Genomic DNA, 18370 nt, shown 5'->3' on the forward strand with positions numbered 1-18370 from the left:
ATCCCACCTCGCTCTTTTATACAGATTTCGATCAATTTATATAGGATCACATGTTACCCGAAATATCAACAAGAGGCCTAAATAACTACCGCGGGAAGGTGCATTTAAAGGATAAACAGGAAATTATCCCCTATGCCTCGATGGGATCGAAGGAAAAGGAATTGTAAAGCAAGTAGTAGCGGCAAGGAAAACAACCAGCAGCACGAGGTTCCTGCATGTTACTGTTGGAATCACCATTAAAGGGATGGAAGCAGCGATAATGGAGCTAGGGAACTACCTAGGATCAAGAACGCACCAGAGAAACGAGGTGGTCCACAGTACCATTCTGCCGACATGGACGTTGATCAATGCCAATGGCTGGCGGACCAGGAGACAGTCAGTGGCAAAAGGAGTCAACATCCCTTCCTCCTATACTCTTCCATAAGCTTCTGGGGATTATACTAATATATTAGTTGACACAGGGAGTATAAGTAGTATTATAATATCAGGAAAAGTTATATTTAAATCGCTAAAATATTGTTGTGTCTAAAATGAAAATTCCAAACAAAACATAGTCACGGTTTGTATTTGTGATTAATAACTGAAGTTTCAATTGGCAAACTTAAACTAAGGTTTGTAAAATACATCGTGCTCTCTAGGCTAGCCGCATGTAATTCATCAACTAAATATATTATATTCTTATACGTGCAACCAGGGTTCAAATTTATTTGATTTTGAATTAACAAAGTTGACTATACATTATGTGTTCTCAATACCTTGATTTGACCATCGTAGAATTGTTAATCTGTTGAAGCGCATGGGCACTTTCTTACTCTAGATGGGGAGCCACCAACCATGCCTCGATGATCCGTGGTGTGTAGATGTGTAGACAGTATGATGAGGATGTTCCAACGGACGAGGAGGAGCTCACTATTTCCTAGGACGAGGAGGAGCTTGCGATTTCTAGACTCCTCCTTTCCGACATGCCGACACACTAGGAGTACTAGGATCCGATGTTTTATTTTTACATGCTTCCGGTACAACGCACATGCTATTTTGTTAGTACATCCTATAAACGTATGACTTATTCACGTGATAAGTAGCTAGACCGGACTGCTCAAAAAAAGTAGCTAGCACGGGATTGGTTTCTTTTTTGGCAATCTGTAGAAGGGGTTGTCCTGTATTGAAATATAACTCTTATTTGACAGTTTTTTTTCTGTACACATGACATGTACAATGCAAGCTGGCCTATCTAACGTGTGCAAAAATAGGCATTGTATGTGTGATGTGACATATTTGCCTGGCTAGGCAGTCAAAGCCGGTATGACATCCATCGTTTTTTAAGTAGAAAAAGATAGGCAAGCGCTAGGCATCAGACTACAGGTGTTTAGCATCCATCAGACTCCCTATGCGCCGTTGGATGCGGGTGATGGGATCCATGAGATTAGATTAGATTACTGCTTCCTGAGGCTTTTAATACCTGTAATTAAGCGGCTGGGTGTACGTAATTAGTGGCCCTGAACGCACGCCCTGGAAGCACGCTGCCTCCCGCGGGAGAACACTTCCTCTCCCCTGTGTCTTCTCCAGTCAGATTTGTGGCGCGAGTGCTTCCAGCGAGATACAAGTGGCTGCAAAAATGGCGCACCTACGTCAAGGTATTGAGTATGGAGGGATTTCGGATGCATTCTGGCGGCATGGATCGGTCAGTACGACAGGTTCGACAGGCGTCTGGGGTGCTGCTGCTTCGAGTAATCAGACGAACCTGAATCCTCCAGTGGTGAATATTGGGGATTATGAGGTAAAACGAACACCTTGATACATGTTCGCAGTACTTAGCTTTCTTTTTTCTTATTTTGGTTGTAGTTTTGATGTGTACTGGTAGTATGATGCGTCATTTGCTTGGTCTTTTACACAGCATGGGGGATTGATGATGAATCTTTAGGATGAGTGTGAGAGAACGTAGTTAGAAGCATTGTTTGTTTCCATTGGATGCATTATAATTTGCTGCTGGAAGCTTAGTTTTCAATGTCAGTGGCTATGTTCGGACTATGGCGTGATTTGTTTAGCACCGTGTATGTCCAGATGCATGAGGATATGGTCTGTGTTCAGATATATACAAATTTTGCTTAATGATTTGGCTCTACGATTTCGTGTTTGCAATTATGGTGCTAAAAAATATGCTTCATTGTAGGATGAAACCATGGAGGACATTGAAGGGGGGACATATATTCCATTTGCTGATGCTGCAACAACTACTCGACCAGATGCGCCATATGTTGGATTCGTCTTCGACACCATCGAGGAAGCACAAATGGTGTATAATAGCTATGCTAAGAAGCTGGGTTTTGGTAGTAGGATATGTTACACTAAGAGGAGTCAGAAGAAGGGGTGTAATCACATAATCAGGAGAGAGTTCGAGTGTGTTCATGCAGGAGGGAAAGCGCCCAAGATGGAGGAAAACAAGTTGTGTGTGATCCTGAGTGGTATGAAGCATTAGAAGAAAATGTCTGTGCATCAAGGAAGGAACCAGATTTTGGCAATAAAAAACTTGTAGCACAGCGAAAGAGAAACAGGGTGAATAGGCATGGATGCAGAGCACGCATGGCAGTGGTGTTCAGGGATGGAAAATGGGAAGTAACTGTTTTTGAGGAGCAACATACGCACCCAATGATGAGTAGGGGGGAATGGACAAGGTTTTACAGATCTCATAGAAAGGTACCGTATGAGGACTACATGTTTCTGAAGACATTGCATAATCGGAACATACCAACAGCGTTGATCATGGCAACGCTAGGAGACTTGCATGGGGAACTTGGCAACCTTCCGTACACTGCCAGAGATGTTGCAAACATTAGAACTAAGTTGAGAAATGAGGTGTCTTTGAATGATATGGCGAAAACGATGGAGTATTTTGAGAAGCTGCATGCAGAGAGTCCACGCTTCTTTTATGCGAAGCTGGAAGATGAGAATAAAGCAGTGAGGGCACTATTCTGGGTTGATGGAAGGACCCGGGAGGCATACAAAAAATTCAAAGATTCTGTGTTCTTTGACACTACGTTTTGTACGAACAGGTATGATATGCCGTTTGCACCAATCGTTGGAATAAACAACCACATGCAAACCATAATGTTTGGATGTGCGTTGATTCCAGATGAAAAAATTGAGACATTCAAGTGGGTTTTTGAGAAGTGGATGGATGCAATGGGGCATGACCCACCAGGATGTATAATGACAGATCAAGACCAAGCGATGTCAAAAGCTATTAGCATGGTTTTCCCTGGAATAGTACACAGATGCTGTAAGTGGCACGTGCTGAAGATAGCGAAGGAAAAACTGGGTATGTTGTTCAGCGAAGGAAGAATTCTATTACTGTGTGAATGGGACCGACAGTGCATTAGAATTTGAGGAAGCATGGCAGCGGATGGTGCTGAAGCATGAGCTTGGTGAGCACCCACATCTGAGTAACATGTGGGAATGTAGGCACACCTGGGCACCGGCGTACTTCAAAAGACACTTCTTTCCCTTCACAGGCACGACTGGCAGGTCAGAAGGATTGAACTCGTTCTTCAAGAAGCTTGTGCACCCTCATGACTCGGTGTGGCAGTTTGTGAAGCACTACGAGTACATACAGGAAACTAGGCTTGACCGGGAGGACAATGCTGGTTTTCTTGGCGAGGCTACTGTTGCGCCGTTGTGGTCAAGGTATGAAACGTACAATTAGAGTAAATGTGAAAAAAAATGTTGACATAATCTGCAACATGTGGAGCTAAAGTTTGCTTCATATATGTTGTTATCATGCTTCTGTATTCCTACTGAGAACGGATGTATTTTTTTCCACTAGGTACAAGATAGAGGAGCAAGCATCAAAGTTTTATACCAGGACTGCCTTTGGAAAGTTTAAGGAAATGATGGAGGAGACAACGGCATTGATGATTAATCCTGTTGAAGGTAATTGGTTTAAGTTTGAGCTACGACGTTGCGATTCTGATTCAAGTAAAATACGTGTGGTTGTTACCGACCCAGTTGACAGGTCGTATGAGTGCTCGTGCAACAGATTCCACATGAATGGGATCTTGTGTCATCACATCCTAAAGGTAATGGTGCATACTAATGTGCAAGAAATACCTGAGCAATACATGATGCATAGATGGTCTGAGGAAGCAACAATTAGACCTGCGAGAAGCAGAAATGTTGGTTCAGAGGTTCCGGAAACAAATACTCTCAGGTACAATGACTTGTGCAGCCAGATGTGTACACTTGCTTCGGATGCATGTTTTGGTCCGGAGACGTACAAGATTGTTGCTGGTGGAGTGGTTGAGCTAAGCAAGCTGGTCTGGAAGTGGAGGTTGTCAGGTAGTTTGCCAGACCAAGACCCACCAGTAGGTGTTGATGTTGAAGTAGTAGGAAGCAGAAATGTGAATAATCCGCCAAAATCTACCAAAAAAGGTAGACCAAAAGATAAAGAGAAAAGAAGGAAACCACTAGTGGAGCTGAGGCAGGAGAAGGCACAGCAAAAAGCAAAGAAGAAGGGTGTGTGTTCTTATTGTAAGGAGGATTGGCACGACAAGAGGAATTGCCCGTATCTCGCGCTTGAGAGACAGAGACAGAAGGTTGAAGCTGAAAAACTTAGGCATGAGACGGAGTTGACACTGTAAATAGTTTTTCTACGAAGGTTACCGCGTACTGTGATGTGGTGTACTAAGTTGATGAACTAGAATTTACTTTGGCAATTCAGAAAATAATATGTAGACTTCTGCTTCACTATTTCAGTGAATATAGGTATGATTTATGTAGTTGTGAAAAAATGTTAACGACACGCTGGAAGCACACCGATTTCATGAAGCAGACTTCATGTAGGGTGGCGCCAGAATTCTTGGGAATATATATGTTTTAGGTGAGTGAAGTTTGGAAGAAGCAAGCGTATTCATGTTTATGTACTGGGGTTTTGATTCAGGATAAATCAAGGTTTTTTTTTGGTGAAAACTATGATCAATGTGAATTTTTGTTTGAGAATGCAAAGTAATATGTAGCATTCTGCTTCACAAATTTTGTGTAGATTGTTCTTGTAATTCATGCAAGAATGTATGTTTCAGGTGAGTAATGTTTGCAAGAAGCAAGCACAGGTTGAAGTGGAAACAAAAAATGTATTATTCGTGCGTAGTGAAAAGTAACGTACACTTTGTTTTCAATGTTGGTAGTACGTAGACGACAAAACAGCGACATGAGGCAAAAAAACAATGCTCTGTTGCTTCCAGCTTGAAAACTCATGATTGAGTACAAAATAGTACCAGATAGTGGACACAAAAATATGGGAACCTGTTGGTAACGAAGTTGAATTGTGTAATAAAACAACTAACTAGAAGTAAAAAAAGTTGGCCATGATCTTCCCATCCCATTGCTTTATGAAGAGCATTGTGAATATTCCGCAATCGTAGCTGGCAAAAATATAGAAGATAGCATCATACGTAGTGCAAAGTAACGTACACTTTGTTTTCAATGTTGGTAGTACATAGAAGACAAACAGCATCATGAAGCGAAAAAACAATGCTCTGTTACTTCCAGCTTGAAAACTCATGATTGAGTACAAAATAGTACCAGATAGAGGACACAAAAATATGGGAACCTGTTGGTAACGAAGTTGAATTGTGTAATAAAACAACTAGCTAGAAGTAAAAAATAAACTTGGAAGCACATAGTTCGCAGAAGCGCGATCGTTTATTCTGTTGAATGCTCGTCGGCGTGATTATCTACGAGGAATATTATTTGTTTGATCGCGACTAAGACGGTTCCTCAGTTTTTCTTCAGTACCCAGGTAGGGTCTTGGTTGTTGAGCTGCGAAGTTATGATTAGTTCGGTGATAATCGCCCGATGGCCGTATGTATCCTGCGGTAGAAGTCGGGACGGTGGTTAGAACAATGTAGAATGCACATTTGTAGTTGGGTGCACTGAATAAATTTGAAGAGTTGGTTACATGCCAAAAACCAATATGATTGATAGAAGCATTGAATTAACACATGAGCAGCTGTTTGGTTTAGGAGGGTAATACCTTGGAAAAGTTGGCCATGATCTTCCCATCCCATTGCTTCATGAAGAGCATTGTGAATATTCCGCAATCGTAGCTGGCAAAAACATAGAAGAGAGCATCATACGTAGTGTGAATTTTCTTCTTCACCGACTTTAGTTGAAAAAAAGATTGTATAAACTTACTGCGTTTTCTGTTGGGGGCAATCGGGGGGTTGAAGCACGTGAACTTCATGAAATCCAACTTTGTGAATGCTTTGGCATGCGTGGCCAGTGTCGTAAAGTTGGTAACCTAAAAATAAAGGGATGCAAAATGTAATCAACGCATCACCAGAAAAACATCGCACAATAATTAGTTACTGTTAGTTTAGGAGAGTGCTCACCAGATTGTTTGACAACTCGTACACTTCATCATTTTTCAGCTTCTTGTCTGAATCGAATATGTTGATCTGTTTGTAAAGAAGGTTGATGCAACATAGTATCCAATGTTGTCTGTGGGGAATTGCGAAGTAAAGCTGCAAAAGTATTATGGGTATGAAGGGTATGAATTTGTTTTCAGGTGGTTATAGATTGTAAATTTTGACGATGTATTGTGCGTCAGTACATGGTACGGTGCAAATTGGAAGTTTGGAAAAATTGATATGAAGTGATGAGCACAGTGTTTAATGGCGTGAGAAGTGTACCATATCCTTTGACTTGAGCGAGCCATCTTGGTAGGCATTGTTGAATTCACGAAGGCAGTTGGTTGCAACGAATTTTTCCTCGAGCACGCTTAGTTTTGCCTGATGAAAGTTATGAAATACAATGTAAAGAATTTTAAAATAAGTGATGGTGGAAAACCAAAGAGATGTGTTGCGAAGGTTGTTACCGTCAAGGACTGTGAGAAGGCGTATTTGGTAGGAAGGGCAGAGCTACATGCTTCCATTGTTTGTTGAAGGTTGAACTGGCGAATGTAGAGCTCCAATGTATGGGTGTCAACCCATCCGCGTGGCTTGAGTGCGTCACGGAAGTGTTCATATGATATATGGTACCCACCGTAATCGATGAAAGGTGGCCTAATACAAGGGTGATTGCGAACAAACGTTAACAGATGAAGCATTTTATGTAAGTATGAACACATTACTAGGGAACCAAGGAAGCATGAGTTGCTTGCAGGTGAATCATAAACTTAATAAAAGGTGCGAGTGCACGGATGTGGTTTAATGAAAAGGTTGTGACATGTAACCTTTTATCAGTTTTTTTGGGAGGCCTTAAACATCTGGCGGTGATGTACTTGTTGTACAGTTCTATCGAAGAGCTTGTAACCTTGATTTTCTTCAGCCTTGTGTCCTCAGTTTTCCGAAGACAAGCTCTCTTCTTCCTATTCTTCTTCTCCTGAGTTTGTGTGCCAATGGTGTGAAGGACATCTTCGGTGGAGGGTTGACCCCCCTGGATGGATGATAGGTTGTACAAATAATTTAACGGTAATGGTGTAGACTGAATTTTGTACTTGGAGTGTGAGTGAGTTGGAAAAGGGTGGAACGGTACCTCATTGACATTATGGCTCATGTTTGGTCCTTCGGATGTGTTATCCTAAGTAGACGCATGTAAAGTGTTGGACACGTGTCTTCGCGTTTAAATGGAAGCTGCGAAAGGGGTTAGAGGATGCATTTTTGATAAAGTGTTAGAATGTGCACCTGTGTGAGCTGTGTGGGGGATGTTGGTGTTGGTGCATGTATTGGGGATGATTGAGGACTAATGTGTGCCAGGTTTGCTTCAACTGTTGCCATGGTTGTAGGTCCTGCACGAGCATATATACGTGCAAGTGATTTTATTGAAAAAAAATAATTGAAACCGAAATGAGATTGTAATATGGTTTGTGATGCACGTACCTGCAGATGTGGTTTGTACTACAGCTGTAGAAGCGTCCACAAATTCACCTTCATGTGTTGATGGAGGTGGTTCGGCGAAAGCTTGGGTCCAAGTCTGACCGGGGGGGTAGAAGACTGAAACTCGGATCTTCGTAAGAATCAAGGACCCTCTGCAATGTTTCTTCACTGCTGGTGGAATGCTTCGTGACAGGAGGGGTTGTAATAGCGTCGGCCGGTTGGTCTTGATGTGATGAGGGACGTGGTTCGGTGCAAACTTGGTTCGCAGCAGGAGCGGATGTTGAAGCTACATCCTGGTTATTCTGAGGTTTTTTAGTAACACTTTTCTCCACCTCATCGGCATATGCAGTTGCTTCCTTCCAAAACCTGGTGTCAGGAGTTTCTTTTGGACCATGTGGCTGTGGTTGTTCGGTATGTGTGTCCTGGAGTACCCAATGAGGTGAAGAATAATTTGTTGGATCTGGAGCATTATCTTTTGTGGCCGCTAAAACATCTTGTGCAAACTCTTCCATGCGCTTGGCGTGAAGTTTAGAAAGTCTCGATGTAGCTTTTGATATATCATGTGCCCATTTTGATTTGTGTGTTTCAATAATTTGTAGTATGTAGGCCGGTAGTTCCTGCACGAAAGCATGTAGCATGTGAAATGGTGAATGATTTGAGGAAATGATTGTGCGTGTTAAACAATTCTGGAAGCTTTTATAGTACATCAGGAAGACATTTGTATTAAGGTGGAAGCATGGGTTTGATGTACATAAATTAATTTGGAAGAATGTGTAGTACAGCATGAGTAACTTTACTCTGGAAGATATTACTCTGGAAGCATTTATATGAAAGCATGAAAACAATTTGTACTATGGTGGAAGCATGGGTTTGATGTATGGAATTGACTCTAGTAGCAAGTATATTACAACAGGTAGACGTTTACTCTGGTGGTTGTTACTCTGGAAGCATGCATAATACAATACATCATGAAGACATTATTTTATTGTAGAGGAAGCATGGGTTTTGAGGAATAGAATTTACTATGGAAGCAAGTATATGACAGCATGAAGACATTTATCTCTGGAAGCATGTGTATTATAACATGAAGACATTTTATTATTATGGTGGAAGCATGGGTTTTGTGTATAGAATTTATTTGTCATGTTTATGTTTCTTCAAGTTAGAGGGAAGCATGTAAGTAACAGAATGGAAACCTTCAGAAAAGATGGTAGAAACATGCATTGGAGTATAGAACTAGTGGATTTTCAGAAGTAATTTGATATCGTTGTACCTCCGGAAGCTTGATAGGAAATCTAGGGGCCTCGTGATGCATGTCCTGATTTTCTTCGGTCTATAAAAAAATTTAGAATACCAGATGAGTAGAAGCTGTACGTAAAAGCTCTGTTAGAAATAAGCACAATAGAAGTGGGTACCTGTGGTGGATGGTTGGTACAATTGTTTTCTGTTTGTTGTATATATGGGTGTGTAGCAGGTTGGTCATCGTAGTTTGACCGTTGGATGGCATATGGTGTGCTTTCGGGTGCACGGAACTACAAAAAAATGCAGCATTTTAGCACACTTGAAGATTAGAAATTCTTATATGGAGATGTACATGCATAAACGGGGAGCGTCATATTAGAAAAGATTGGCATCTATCTTAATGAATTAGTATCGCATTGTAATATAAGGCAAGAAAATATTGTATGGCCTTACCGGTCGCGCACCATAAATATGTGCGTTGAGGGTCAATCTGCTTTTATCATGTAGCATGACAAATTTGAAGTCCTCATCTGTTACGTGGGATGCTCTAGGGAGTGAGTAATTTATGTGATGCGTCGAAATAGATGATTCAGGAAAGTCGAGATGGTCCATGTATATAATCTGAAAATAAAAAGGTAGGATCAAAAAATGTGGATAAAATAAATAATAACTACATAAAAGATGAGGTATAAAAAGTGCATAGACTATGTGTATACCGCAACCAAGGGTAGGCAGCTGCCAACCCAAATTTTTTTGAAAGCTCCATCTAATATTGCTTTCTTCTTCTTCTTTTGGAATGTATCGATCTCAGTCATGACATCTTTGAGAATTTGATCTCCCCATGCATACTCGCAAACCTCGGATGCAACTTCAAGGCTGCCTAAATACTCCAAAGGGACCATGTTTCCAGTTCCTGGTGTCAAATGAGTAGCCAATGCTACTAGGAAGAAGGTCCTAAAAAAGGTCTCGTCATCTAGATCAACATCTTTTTCTAGAATAGTTGCAGCATAGTGAATGGGCGCCCGTCTACCATGATCATAATCTGTCTTGTAGAATTCTCGGTGAGGGGATTCTTCATGCTTGCTTATGACAACAACAGGCCTAGTCCCATGAGGAAGTCCGAGGACCTTTTCAACCATTTCTGGAGTGAATAGAATGCTGGTATTGTTTCGTGGGTTCCGAAATTCACCAAGCTTCGGGTCAATCATGTCAATGATCCATTCTAGGAGTCCCTCGGGGGTTGAGAATTTGCTAACATCCAGGAGATTGCCCCATTTTTTGGTACGAATGAGGTTTTTCCTTGCGGGGGCGAGACCTAACACGATATCATGTAACCGGCCCGCTGCATATCGACTCTGGAGCATGATCGACTCTTTATCTTTTTTAGTCATTGTTGATTGTCACCTGAGAAAAAGAGTGATGTGATGGGTTAGCATATTTGTATGCTGTATTAGGCACGGCAGCAAAATGCAGTACAAAAAACTAAAAGCATTGTTTATGGTCAGGAGCAAAAAAATGAGCACACGATGAATACGGCGCATGACACAGGCATTAGTAAGTTGCTTCCATTGAGTGTATGTTTTCCATGATGGCAATGTTTTGGAAGCAGTTTTTAATACAATCGAATCAGAGAGTGGCCACTGCAGAAGCATCTGTGTTTGATGCATTTTAAGGTGCAACATGGTTCAATTTTTCTGTACAATGGAAGCAAGGAATTTTTAAAAAGGGAATAGATAACAAATTTGCCGCCAAGTGTTCGTCTACATGTGACACAGGAAGCTTATTGGGATGTATTTTAGAACATTTGCATAGATAGGAAGCGCGGGTGCGACATATGAAAATATTCAAAAACAAATGCTAGTCAACTAATGAACATATGAAACATTTAGTCTACAGGATGAATTAGACATCAGATTTCATTTGAAAAAAATGAGAAAGAAATCCCAAATCTGGAACAACACACAAACAGTAGAGTTTACCTACGACCTGGGATTGGGAGCTCCAGCAAGTGGCGGCCGATGCAATGCGACAGCTTCAAATCGACGGGATGTACGCCCTGGCGATGTTGCGGATGGGATGACTGATCCGCTCGCCGCCGGCGGGGTCTTAGATCCGATGTGGGGTGAGCTGGTGGTGCGTGGCGGGTCGAGCACTAGGGGTGTGGGCTGGATGTGATAGTAGGCTTCCGTGGAGAGTGAGGGTCGCGTCGACGGCCGGTGGGGGAAGCGGGGTCGGTGGGCTGTAGGGGCAACGGCGGTGTCTGGTGGCGGTGGAGGAGATGCCGCTGCATGCGACGAAGGTGGGGTGGCAAACAGAGGAGGGGGCAGTGCACGGGTGCGAGGTTGTGCCTGCGAGGTCGATCCGGCGGACGGTCCGGTGGAATGGGAGGGCGGCGTTCGTGGCCGGTGGGGGGACGGGGGTCAGCGGCTTGGTTGGTGGCGGAGAACGGGATGGCGCTGGAGTCGGCAATGGTGAGTTGGGGAAACAGGGGAGTGGGCAGACACGGGCGGTTGTGGGCGTTGATTGGAGAAGATTACGCGCGGGATTTAGGGGATACGGTTTCCTTTAGTATCTAAATCACAGACGAATCTGGAGCTTCGGGATTCTGCTGGATCGACGGGAGAAGATGGGTCTGACGATTGGAATCGTTCCAGACTATGGATACTAAGTGTTTTCCAAAAAGATAATGGCCTACGGATGTCAATATGATGTCCGGTGAACTCGTACTTGGGCATAATTCCGATTCTTTTTCTCGTTGTCAAGGTTTCCTCTTTTTTTCCAGGGAAGCGGGGTAAATCTAGTCCGTTCATATTTCTTAACTTTTGAACGATAAATCTTTGTCGTTCCTTTTCTATTGTTTTAAGTGTATAATAGAAGATTAATCGATGAGGCAAATTGTTTTAGAAAACGTTTAAAAACATCCGACTGATTTACTCGATATATAAGCCGTCTGTGCTGCTTGCCACGCGTCCTCGTCAGGTCCACATACAACTTTTCTTATTTTCTTCCCTCATCTCTCACGGGGAACCACAGCCACACACATCTTTCTCTTACCCCACGTCGTCTCCTACCTTTGTTCTTGCACATCCCGATCCCCATGGTTTTCTCTCCGCTCTAGCTACTTGTTCCCCACAAGCGGTGCGTTGATGCTCGAGCTGATCGTTCCCCACGGCGGTGCGCTGATGCAGGCTGGTGGTAGGGTTGCAATTCCACATCTACCCAGGCACGCAACAGTACTACGCTATGATGGGGATCGTGCAGGTCGTAGAAGCTCGGCATGTGCTTCAAGTGACAAGAGAATGCTGCAATTGGGGGTTCACCGGGGTTTTGCAGCACTTCCTCTGCTGCGATGGCATCGCCATGTTGTGATGAAGCTTCGTTGGGTCCTTGTTGTTTGCCATGGAGCATAGCCGGGGAGGCCACCGGTGCTACGATGGACCATCGCCGGGGGGTTGCAGTGCAGCAATGGAGCAGCTGCCTTGCTGCTATGGAGCATCACCGGGTCCTATTGCTGCCATGGAGCATCGCCCACAGCCGTCGGGGACACGCCGTGTTGTGATGGAGCATAGTTGTTGTTGCATTGGAGCATCGCTAGGTCACACGTTGTTGCGTTGGAGCCTGGCTGGACAGGGTGCCGTTCCAGCAACAAGGGCAGCGCTGCAATGTCGAGGGTCATCGATGCGCTCTCACCATTGCAAGTTGGGCAAGGTGTTGCAAGCGTTGATGGGCTGCAAGCTCTTGCCGGGAGGGTACCGCGACGGGAGGCATGCGTGAGAAGGCATCAGTGTGCTGCGAGAGAGGCAAGGGCGCTCCAATGCGGGAAGGATCCGATGGTTCGCGACAGACAGATCAGACGATGGGCAAGGCGACTTATTTTTCTGTCAAATCAGTCGGCTGATTTGTAGTACTAGTACAAATGCCCGTGCGTTGCACCGCGCAAACAAAGACATAACCTGCTTTACATATCATTATGCATCATTTTTTATATCCAATTCTAATAGACGTCAATAATAAGTTTAAACATGGAAAAGTCATTATTTGAAATAAGAGCATATGTTTTCATATAAATTGGAACACTTTTCAAGAATAGTTAATGTTTATGAAAATTGGAACATTACTCTCAAAAAGAACATTTTTGAACATATATTTTTGTTGAAAAGAATGTTTTTGTTTTTTTGTTGTACATTTCTAAATTGATATTCTTAGTAAAAAATGAAACTTTTTTGGGAATGCTGAAGTTCTTCTAAAAAGTGCGAACATATTTTTTGAAACAAAAAAAGGAGAGCGGACGTTTGGAGCTCGGCCTCCATGGAGGCCGAAATTTTTGAATAATTCAAAATTCAAACTTTTCGGTTTCAAAAAAATCTGAAAAAAAATATGGAAGTAAAGAAGGATGTTATGCGTATGTGTGCAAAAATTTAGGATGAAATACCTTAAAATACGATCTACACAAAAAAGATAAATTCATGACATGAAATGATGAATAGTGTCATGTGTAAAAAAGCCTCAGATTTGTCTTTTTTGCACAGCCCTCATTTCAATGTATTTTTTTCTGAAAATTTACACACATGTGTGTTACACCTTCACTTATCCCTGTTTTTTTTTCAGAATTTTTTGAAATGTAAAAATATGAATTTTCATGAAATTTGAGTTTCAAATTTAAAGGGCTCTAATGAGCTCGGCCTCCAAAAGCAATATCCGCAAAAAAAGTGTGAACAATAAAACTGTGAGCATTTTTAAGCTATTTTTACCGTGTTAAGTTTTTTTACAGATAATTTTAGAGCATTTTTAGGGCATTTTCAATATGGTTGTTTGGTTAGAAAGAGTTTATTTTTTTAACTATTTGGGCTTAGACCAAACAAACCACTTGACATAGGCAAAAAGACGCACGAAACATCTTCTTATCATTCCCCATTCTCAAGTCTTCCTTATCGAAGTGCTCTGCTTTGACGCCGCGTCGTGTCTACGTCCTTCGTCAACATGGACGAATCCTTTCCGCTGCGTCATTCTGTCCATCACGATCCCTACCAGTTGTAGTCGGAGTTGATCAATTGTTTCCTCCAAGCAGCATATATGAGAACAGGGTTTGCTTCTTGTGAAGGAATATAACAATAATAAGAGCTCCATAGCAACAACTAAATGGTTTGATTTCAGTCAATGAATATAGCATTACATCAATAGCAAACACATGATGATATTTGTGAAAATAAAATAATAAGAGCACTGCAACCGCTAGTAAATGCAACATTATCCAACATGATAATTTCAACCAGTACATAGGACCACCATCAACCATGGTATACTGTTAAAGAGTACATGTCTAATATTTTATGAAAGCTAGAACTGAAAGTCATTTACAGGGAACAATTTGTAGTTGACCCTACTGGTCTACATTCAATGAATTATGAGATGCCATTTTTTACCTACATATCTAAAAGTACCATGAGGCGGGCCATCCAACAGAGAAGCTACTTTTTCTGAAATAGCACGCACGTCCTGTTTTGAGAAAATGGAAGTTAGCACCACCAAGTAAATCAATCTTGAAAAGAGAATAAAGTTTACGAGATGAGCTTAGATTATCAATTTGCACAAATATATGTCATATATTTTCTTAAATATTCATACTGGAGAATAAAGTTATCCTGGAGTCAACAAAATGTTCAAATTACTTTATAAAGACTATAATTTTTTGTTAATATGAAACCTTATGAATCATATTTCCTCCAATATGTACGTCTCCCAGTCGGGCGTCACCACGTCTCTCCCGTCCATTTTAGAACCTTCGCCATTCGCCACAATACCGCTGCCGTCAATTTGTTTGAAAACTTTGATAGATAGATTAGAGAGATAGATAGTGCACTAAAAGAGAATGGATTCACAAGAAAAGTAATGTATTCATATGATATTCTAACTCCCAAGAATCGAACTTCTGTGGTAAAATAAAACTAACACATACCATGGCTATCCAACAGCACAGAGTACTGACAAATTTGAACTGGGGTCCCTTTCCTTAGGATCTGATATATACCTTCAGGCCAATTGACTCTCCTTGGTGTTCTCTGAAGTCGGAAAGTCTGAATGAACTCATGTGCAACTTTTGACGATGGTGCAAATGGAGAAGTGTCACAAGATTGGATCCTTATCCTGCTATATAACTATAGTACAGTTAAAGCAAATAAGCTAAGAAATTGGACAGCGAGATGAAGGTGCACCACACCATCCAACTCTGAAAAAGTGGCTAATGTTCTTCCTCGTTGAATCCATAAGGAGCAAGCTTTTCTATCCTTGAACTAAGCTAAAACTAAAGAGATCTAAAATCTGAACGAAAAAACTTCATTTCTTGGATAGACATAATAAATTCATTTTTTGGGATCAACTCCAAGCCAAATACATTGTAAATTCATTTGAGTGGAACTTCCATCATCAAGTGTGGCTAGAGGAGTCAAGTTCAGAAGATTTAGGGTATTACCGGTGCTGATCCATGCCAACACCATCTTTGAAAAAAATACCGCTCCAACGAAGGACTATTCCCTCGTCTTCCTCGTGCGCTTAAGTTATAGTAGCATGATTTCACTGAAATTGGATCCTCGCCGCTGGAGTAAATTCACAGAACTCCGTTACCTACATAGATATTAAAATGAAGCTACAAGATTTAGTCTGGAGTCCTACCCCGATTCATGGCCTTTCATCAATTATATAAGTAGTAGACACAAAGTACCATTAGAGCTAAGAAGCACACTACAAAGTATTCATGTTAAACAATAAGCAGGCATATGTACATCAGCTAGAATCTGTTGCTTCAAAGAGCCTAGCAAATTAACAAAAATTTCTACCAATTCTCTGCATGATTCAGACCAAATTTATATGTGAAGTTCTAAACCATAATTGCAGCATCCATGGAAAACTGGTTGGGAGAAACTCAAGCATCTACGATATTATGTACATGAAGTATTGCTGTGTAGTGAAGCATGTCGTTTTCCGTAAATTTGGTAGTATTAGTATAGAATGGAAGAAATGGTCCTGACCGGTCAAGCTCCACAAATTTGGAATCTTTTGAGTGACAATATGCCCACTTATTTTTGTCAAGTGATGATGAATCAATTTCTGATTATAGTGATTATCAATTACAAAAAGGGGATCCCAATCTCAATTGTCGGAGCGCCTACTGAATAGGTAAGATATAACAATGTTAATCTATAGACGAATTCAGTTGCATTAATTTATCACCCAGCTGTTTGAAGCATATTAAATAGACATAATTTCAATAGTTATCAGAAGAAAAAATGATCCCAAGTGCATTACCCAACTGCAGGATCAAAGACATCAGTTAAGGAAAAATAATTACAGTTTTGTAGCACAGAAAATCACAAGCTAGCATAGGCCAAGTAAAACAGCACAATTTAGATTGAACGAACACGTAGAAACAGTTAAAAGACGGTGTTCCACACCAACGTACAATATTTGTATACTGACACATATATATCCCAAATAAAGACATACATATTCATATCATTATATGTCAAAACTATACATCAGCTAGGTCTTGGACCATGTACAAACAACATAAACAACGTGTAGTCCGATACTTAAATTTCTTATAGGTAGAGATGGAGACACCTTACCATGCAAAGGTAGCAGCAGGCGCAATTTCATCGAGCAGCAAGAGAAGGGAAGGAGATGACGGTTGGGAGGGCTTCACTGGGAGGAAACAACGACGACATATGACAGAGTATCATCCAGTGGAAGTAACACACAAACCAGAAGGAGCAGCATAGATCATATCTTCAGGTTGAGGGAAACATATGGTCTGCTGGCTTCCCAGCAAGCTTCGCGGCTTCGCTGTTTGCACGCCGCGGCGCCGGCATGGATACTCCCATGGCGAGCCCCGACCTGCACCTCGGCATGGGCGTGGCTCATTGACGACCAAAGCTAGATCGGGGCTAGATCGATCCACACCACGATCCCTCCCTCACTGCTCGCTCCCCACGCCCAAATCGAACTCCACCACGATCCCTCCAGATCGCCAAATCAGCCCCTAAGCGGGTCCTCATCAGAACTCTACTGAAACAATAGAGAAAACGACATTCAAGTGCAAAAAAAACTGAAAAAGGTTCAGCGACTAAGACAGAGCTCTACTGCTAGTTTGAATCAATGCAGATGTCAATCTTCTACAAGTTTAAGCAAGCTGCATGGTGGTTTGGACTGACCAATCCTCTAGCGGTACAAACCAACGATCTGTCTCGGAAGGTTCCCTGCTACTGCGTGACAACAGCAACGCTGTCGACGGTCCCCTCCTCTTCCACACCCACCACCAACCTCAATCTGCCAAACACGGCATTCTGCTCTGACTATTGGATCGATACCACGTACCGTGATCGATCCTCAATACAACAGTTCCTCGCCAAGCTACAGCAACGCCGCGCCGCGCGTGGCGTGCTTTGTGCTCGGTAGCATTTGAACCCCGTCATGCAAACAAGGTTGCCAAAACTAAGGTTGGATCCTCCCCAGAGTAACATAGATAGATAGCTACTGTATAAGGAACAAAAGAAGAGAAGTTGACTGACCGTAGTCGAGGAGGATGGCGTTGAGCGACGCGAAGAGCGCGCAGGTGAAGACGTACCGCTCGGCGGTCTTCCGCCGGCGGCTCCCCGCCTCGGCCCTGCGCTCCCACTCCGCCTCGTCCAGCTCCTCCTCCTCCTCCGGCTCCACCCTCCGATACTCGACGCCGCCCTTCGCCGCCACCGGCTCCATCACCCCCGTCATATCTCCGATGCTGCCACGCTCAGGGGCTAGTCTACAATCGGCTACTGTGATGCAGCATGTCTTCAATCAGATCTAGTGCATCGCAGGAGTCCAGTGATGGATCAACTCCTGCCTTCTCTTTGCTTCGGCTTTGGGTCTATGTAGTAGGATGTCGTCGGTGGCGCCCTTGGAGGTGAGGACGCCGACGGAAGGGGAGGCGGGCGCGGAAGCGGACGAGGCGGCGGTCGGGATGTGGAAGAGGGCGAGCGGGATCTCGCCGGTGGCGCCGTCGTCGGCGGCGATGCGGGCGCCGTCGGAGGTGAGGACACCGACGGCCCTGGAGAAGGGGAGGCGGGCGCGGAAGCGGAGGAGGCGGCGGTCGGGGGTGTGGAAGAGCGAGCGAGTAGGCGGCGCAGCCGGGCTCGAGGAGCTTGAAGAGGGGCAGCGAGGGAGATCTGGAGTGCGGGTTGACCCAGGACCACAGGGGCTTTTTCACAAAATTGCCATGACGGACGGCA

General features: G+C 43.0%; 3 protein-coding genes across 12 annotated transcripts; all 3 read right to left on the minus strand.

Annotated features, from left to right (window-relative positions):
• Positions 1-5508: 5508 nt before the first annotated feature.
• LOC123411933 lies at positions 5509-7763 on the minus strand. The gene is made up of 9 exons (XM_045104894.1): positions 7677-7763; positions 7528-7572; positions 7226-7428; positions 6869-7055; positions 6684-6782; positions 6384-6515; positions 6187-6292; positions 6026-6098; positions 5509-5862 (listed from the first exon to the last, which is right to left on the minus strand). Exons 2-8 carry the CDS (start codon positions 7546-7548, stop codon positions 6064-6066), a joined length of 783 nt encoding a protein of 260 aa, XP_044960829.1. The 5' UTR covers positions 7549-7572; positions 7677-7763; the 3' UTR covers positions 5509-5862; positions 6026-6063.
• Positions 7764-8352: 589 nt separating this feature from the next.
• Positions 8353-9690, minus strand: LOC123409554. The gene is made up of 4 exons (XM_045102424.1): positions 9564-9690; positions 9284-9400; positions 9142-9201; positions 8353-8485 (listed from the first exon to the last, which is right to left on the minus strand). Exons 1-4 carry the CDS (start codon positions 9575-9577, stop codon positions 8353-8355), a joined length of 324 nt encoding a protein of 107 aa, XP_044958359.1. The 5' UTR covers positions 9578-9690.
• Positions 9691-14346: 4656 nt separating this feature from the next.
• Positions 14347-18295, minus strand: LOC123413625. 10 transcript variants are annotated; one of them, XR_006613776.1, is made up of 4 exons: positions 17675-17764; positions 16733-17168; positions 14815-15731; positions 14347-14606 (listed from the first exon to the last, which is right to left on the minus strand). XR_006613776.1 is itself a non-coding variant. In XM_045106561.1 (2 exons), exon 1 carries the CDS (start codon positions 17871-17873, stop codon positions 17637-17639), a length of 237 nt encoding a protein of 78 aa, XP_044962496.1. In that variant the 5' UTR covers positions 17874-18295; the 3' UTR covers positions 16516-17168; positions 17318-17636. The 10 variants fall into 10 exon arrangements, 1 of the variants encoding a protein (XP_044962496.1); XR_006613775.1 differs by having other exon boundaries at positions 16733-17171; XR_006613777.1 differs by lacking the exon at positions 17675-17764 and adding an exon at positions 17318-17619 and having other exon boundaries at positions 16733-17171.
• Between the last annotated feature and the right edge of the window lie 75 nt (positions 18296-18370).

This window comes from Hordeum vulgare, chromosome 7H (assembly GCF_904849725.1).
Source record: "Hordeum vulgare subsp. vulgare chromosome 7H, MorexV3_pseudomolecules_assembly, whole genome shotgun sequence".
NCBI classification, from domain to species: Eukaryota; Viridiplantae; Streptophyta; class Magnoliopsida; order Poales; family Poaceae; genus Hordeum; species Hordeum vulgare.

What these genes read in the sequence shown, in the direction of transcription:
- LOC123411933 (XM_045104894.1), bottom strand. Translation starts at nt 7,548, where the DNA reads ATGAGCCATAATGTCAATGAG. An exon ending in CCTTCTCACAGTCCTTGACG is followed by an intron (nt 6,783 to 6,868) that starts GTAACAACCTTC and finishes AACTTTCATCAG; the next exon opens with GCAAAACTAAGCGTGCTCGA. An exon ending in CGCTCAAGTCAAAGGATATG is followed by an intron (nt 6,516 to 6,683) that starts GTACACTTCTCA and finishes ATACTTTTGCAG; the next exon opens with CTTTACTTCGCAATTCCCCA.
- LOC123409554 (XM_045102424.1), bottom strand. An exon ending in GTACCAACCATCCACCACAG is followed by an intron (nt 9,202 to 9,283) that starts GTACCCACTTCT and finishes ATTTTTTTATAG; the next exon opens with ACCGAAGAAAATCAGGACAT. An exon ending in TTCCTATCAAGCTTCCGGAG is followed by an intron (nt 8,486 to 9,141) that starts GTACAACGATAT and finishes GCTTTCGTGCAG; the next exon opens with GAACTACCGGCCTACATACT.
- LOC123413625 (XM_045106561.1), bottom strand. Translation starts at nt 17,873, where the DNA reads ATGACGGGGGTGATGGAGCCGGTGGCGGCGAAGGGCGGCGTCGAGTAT.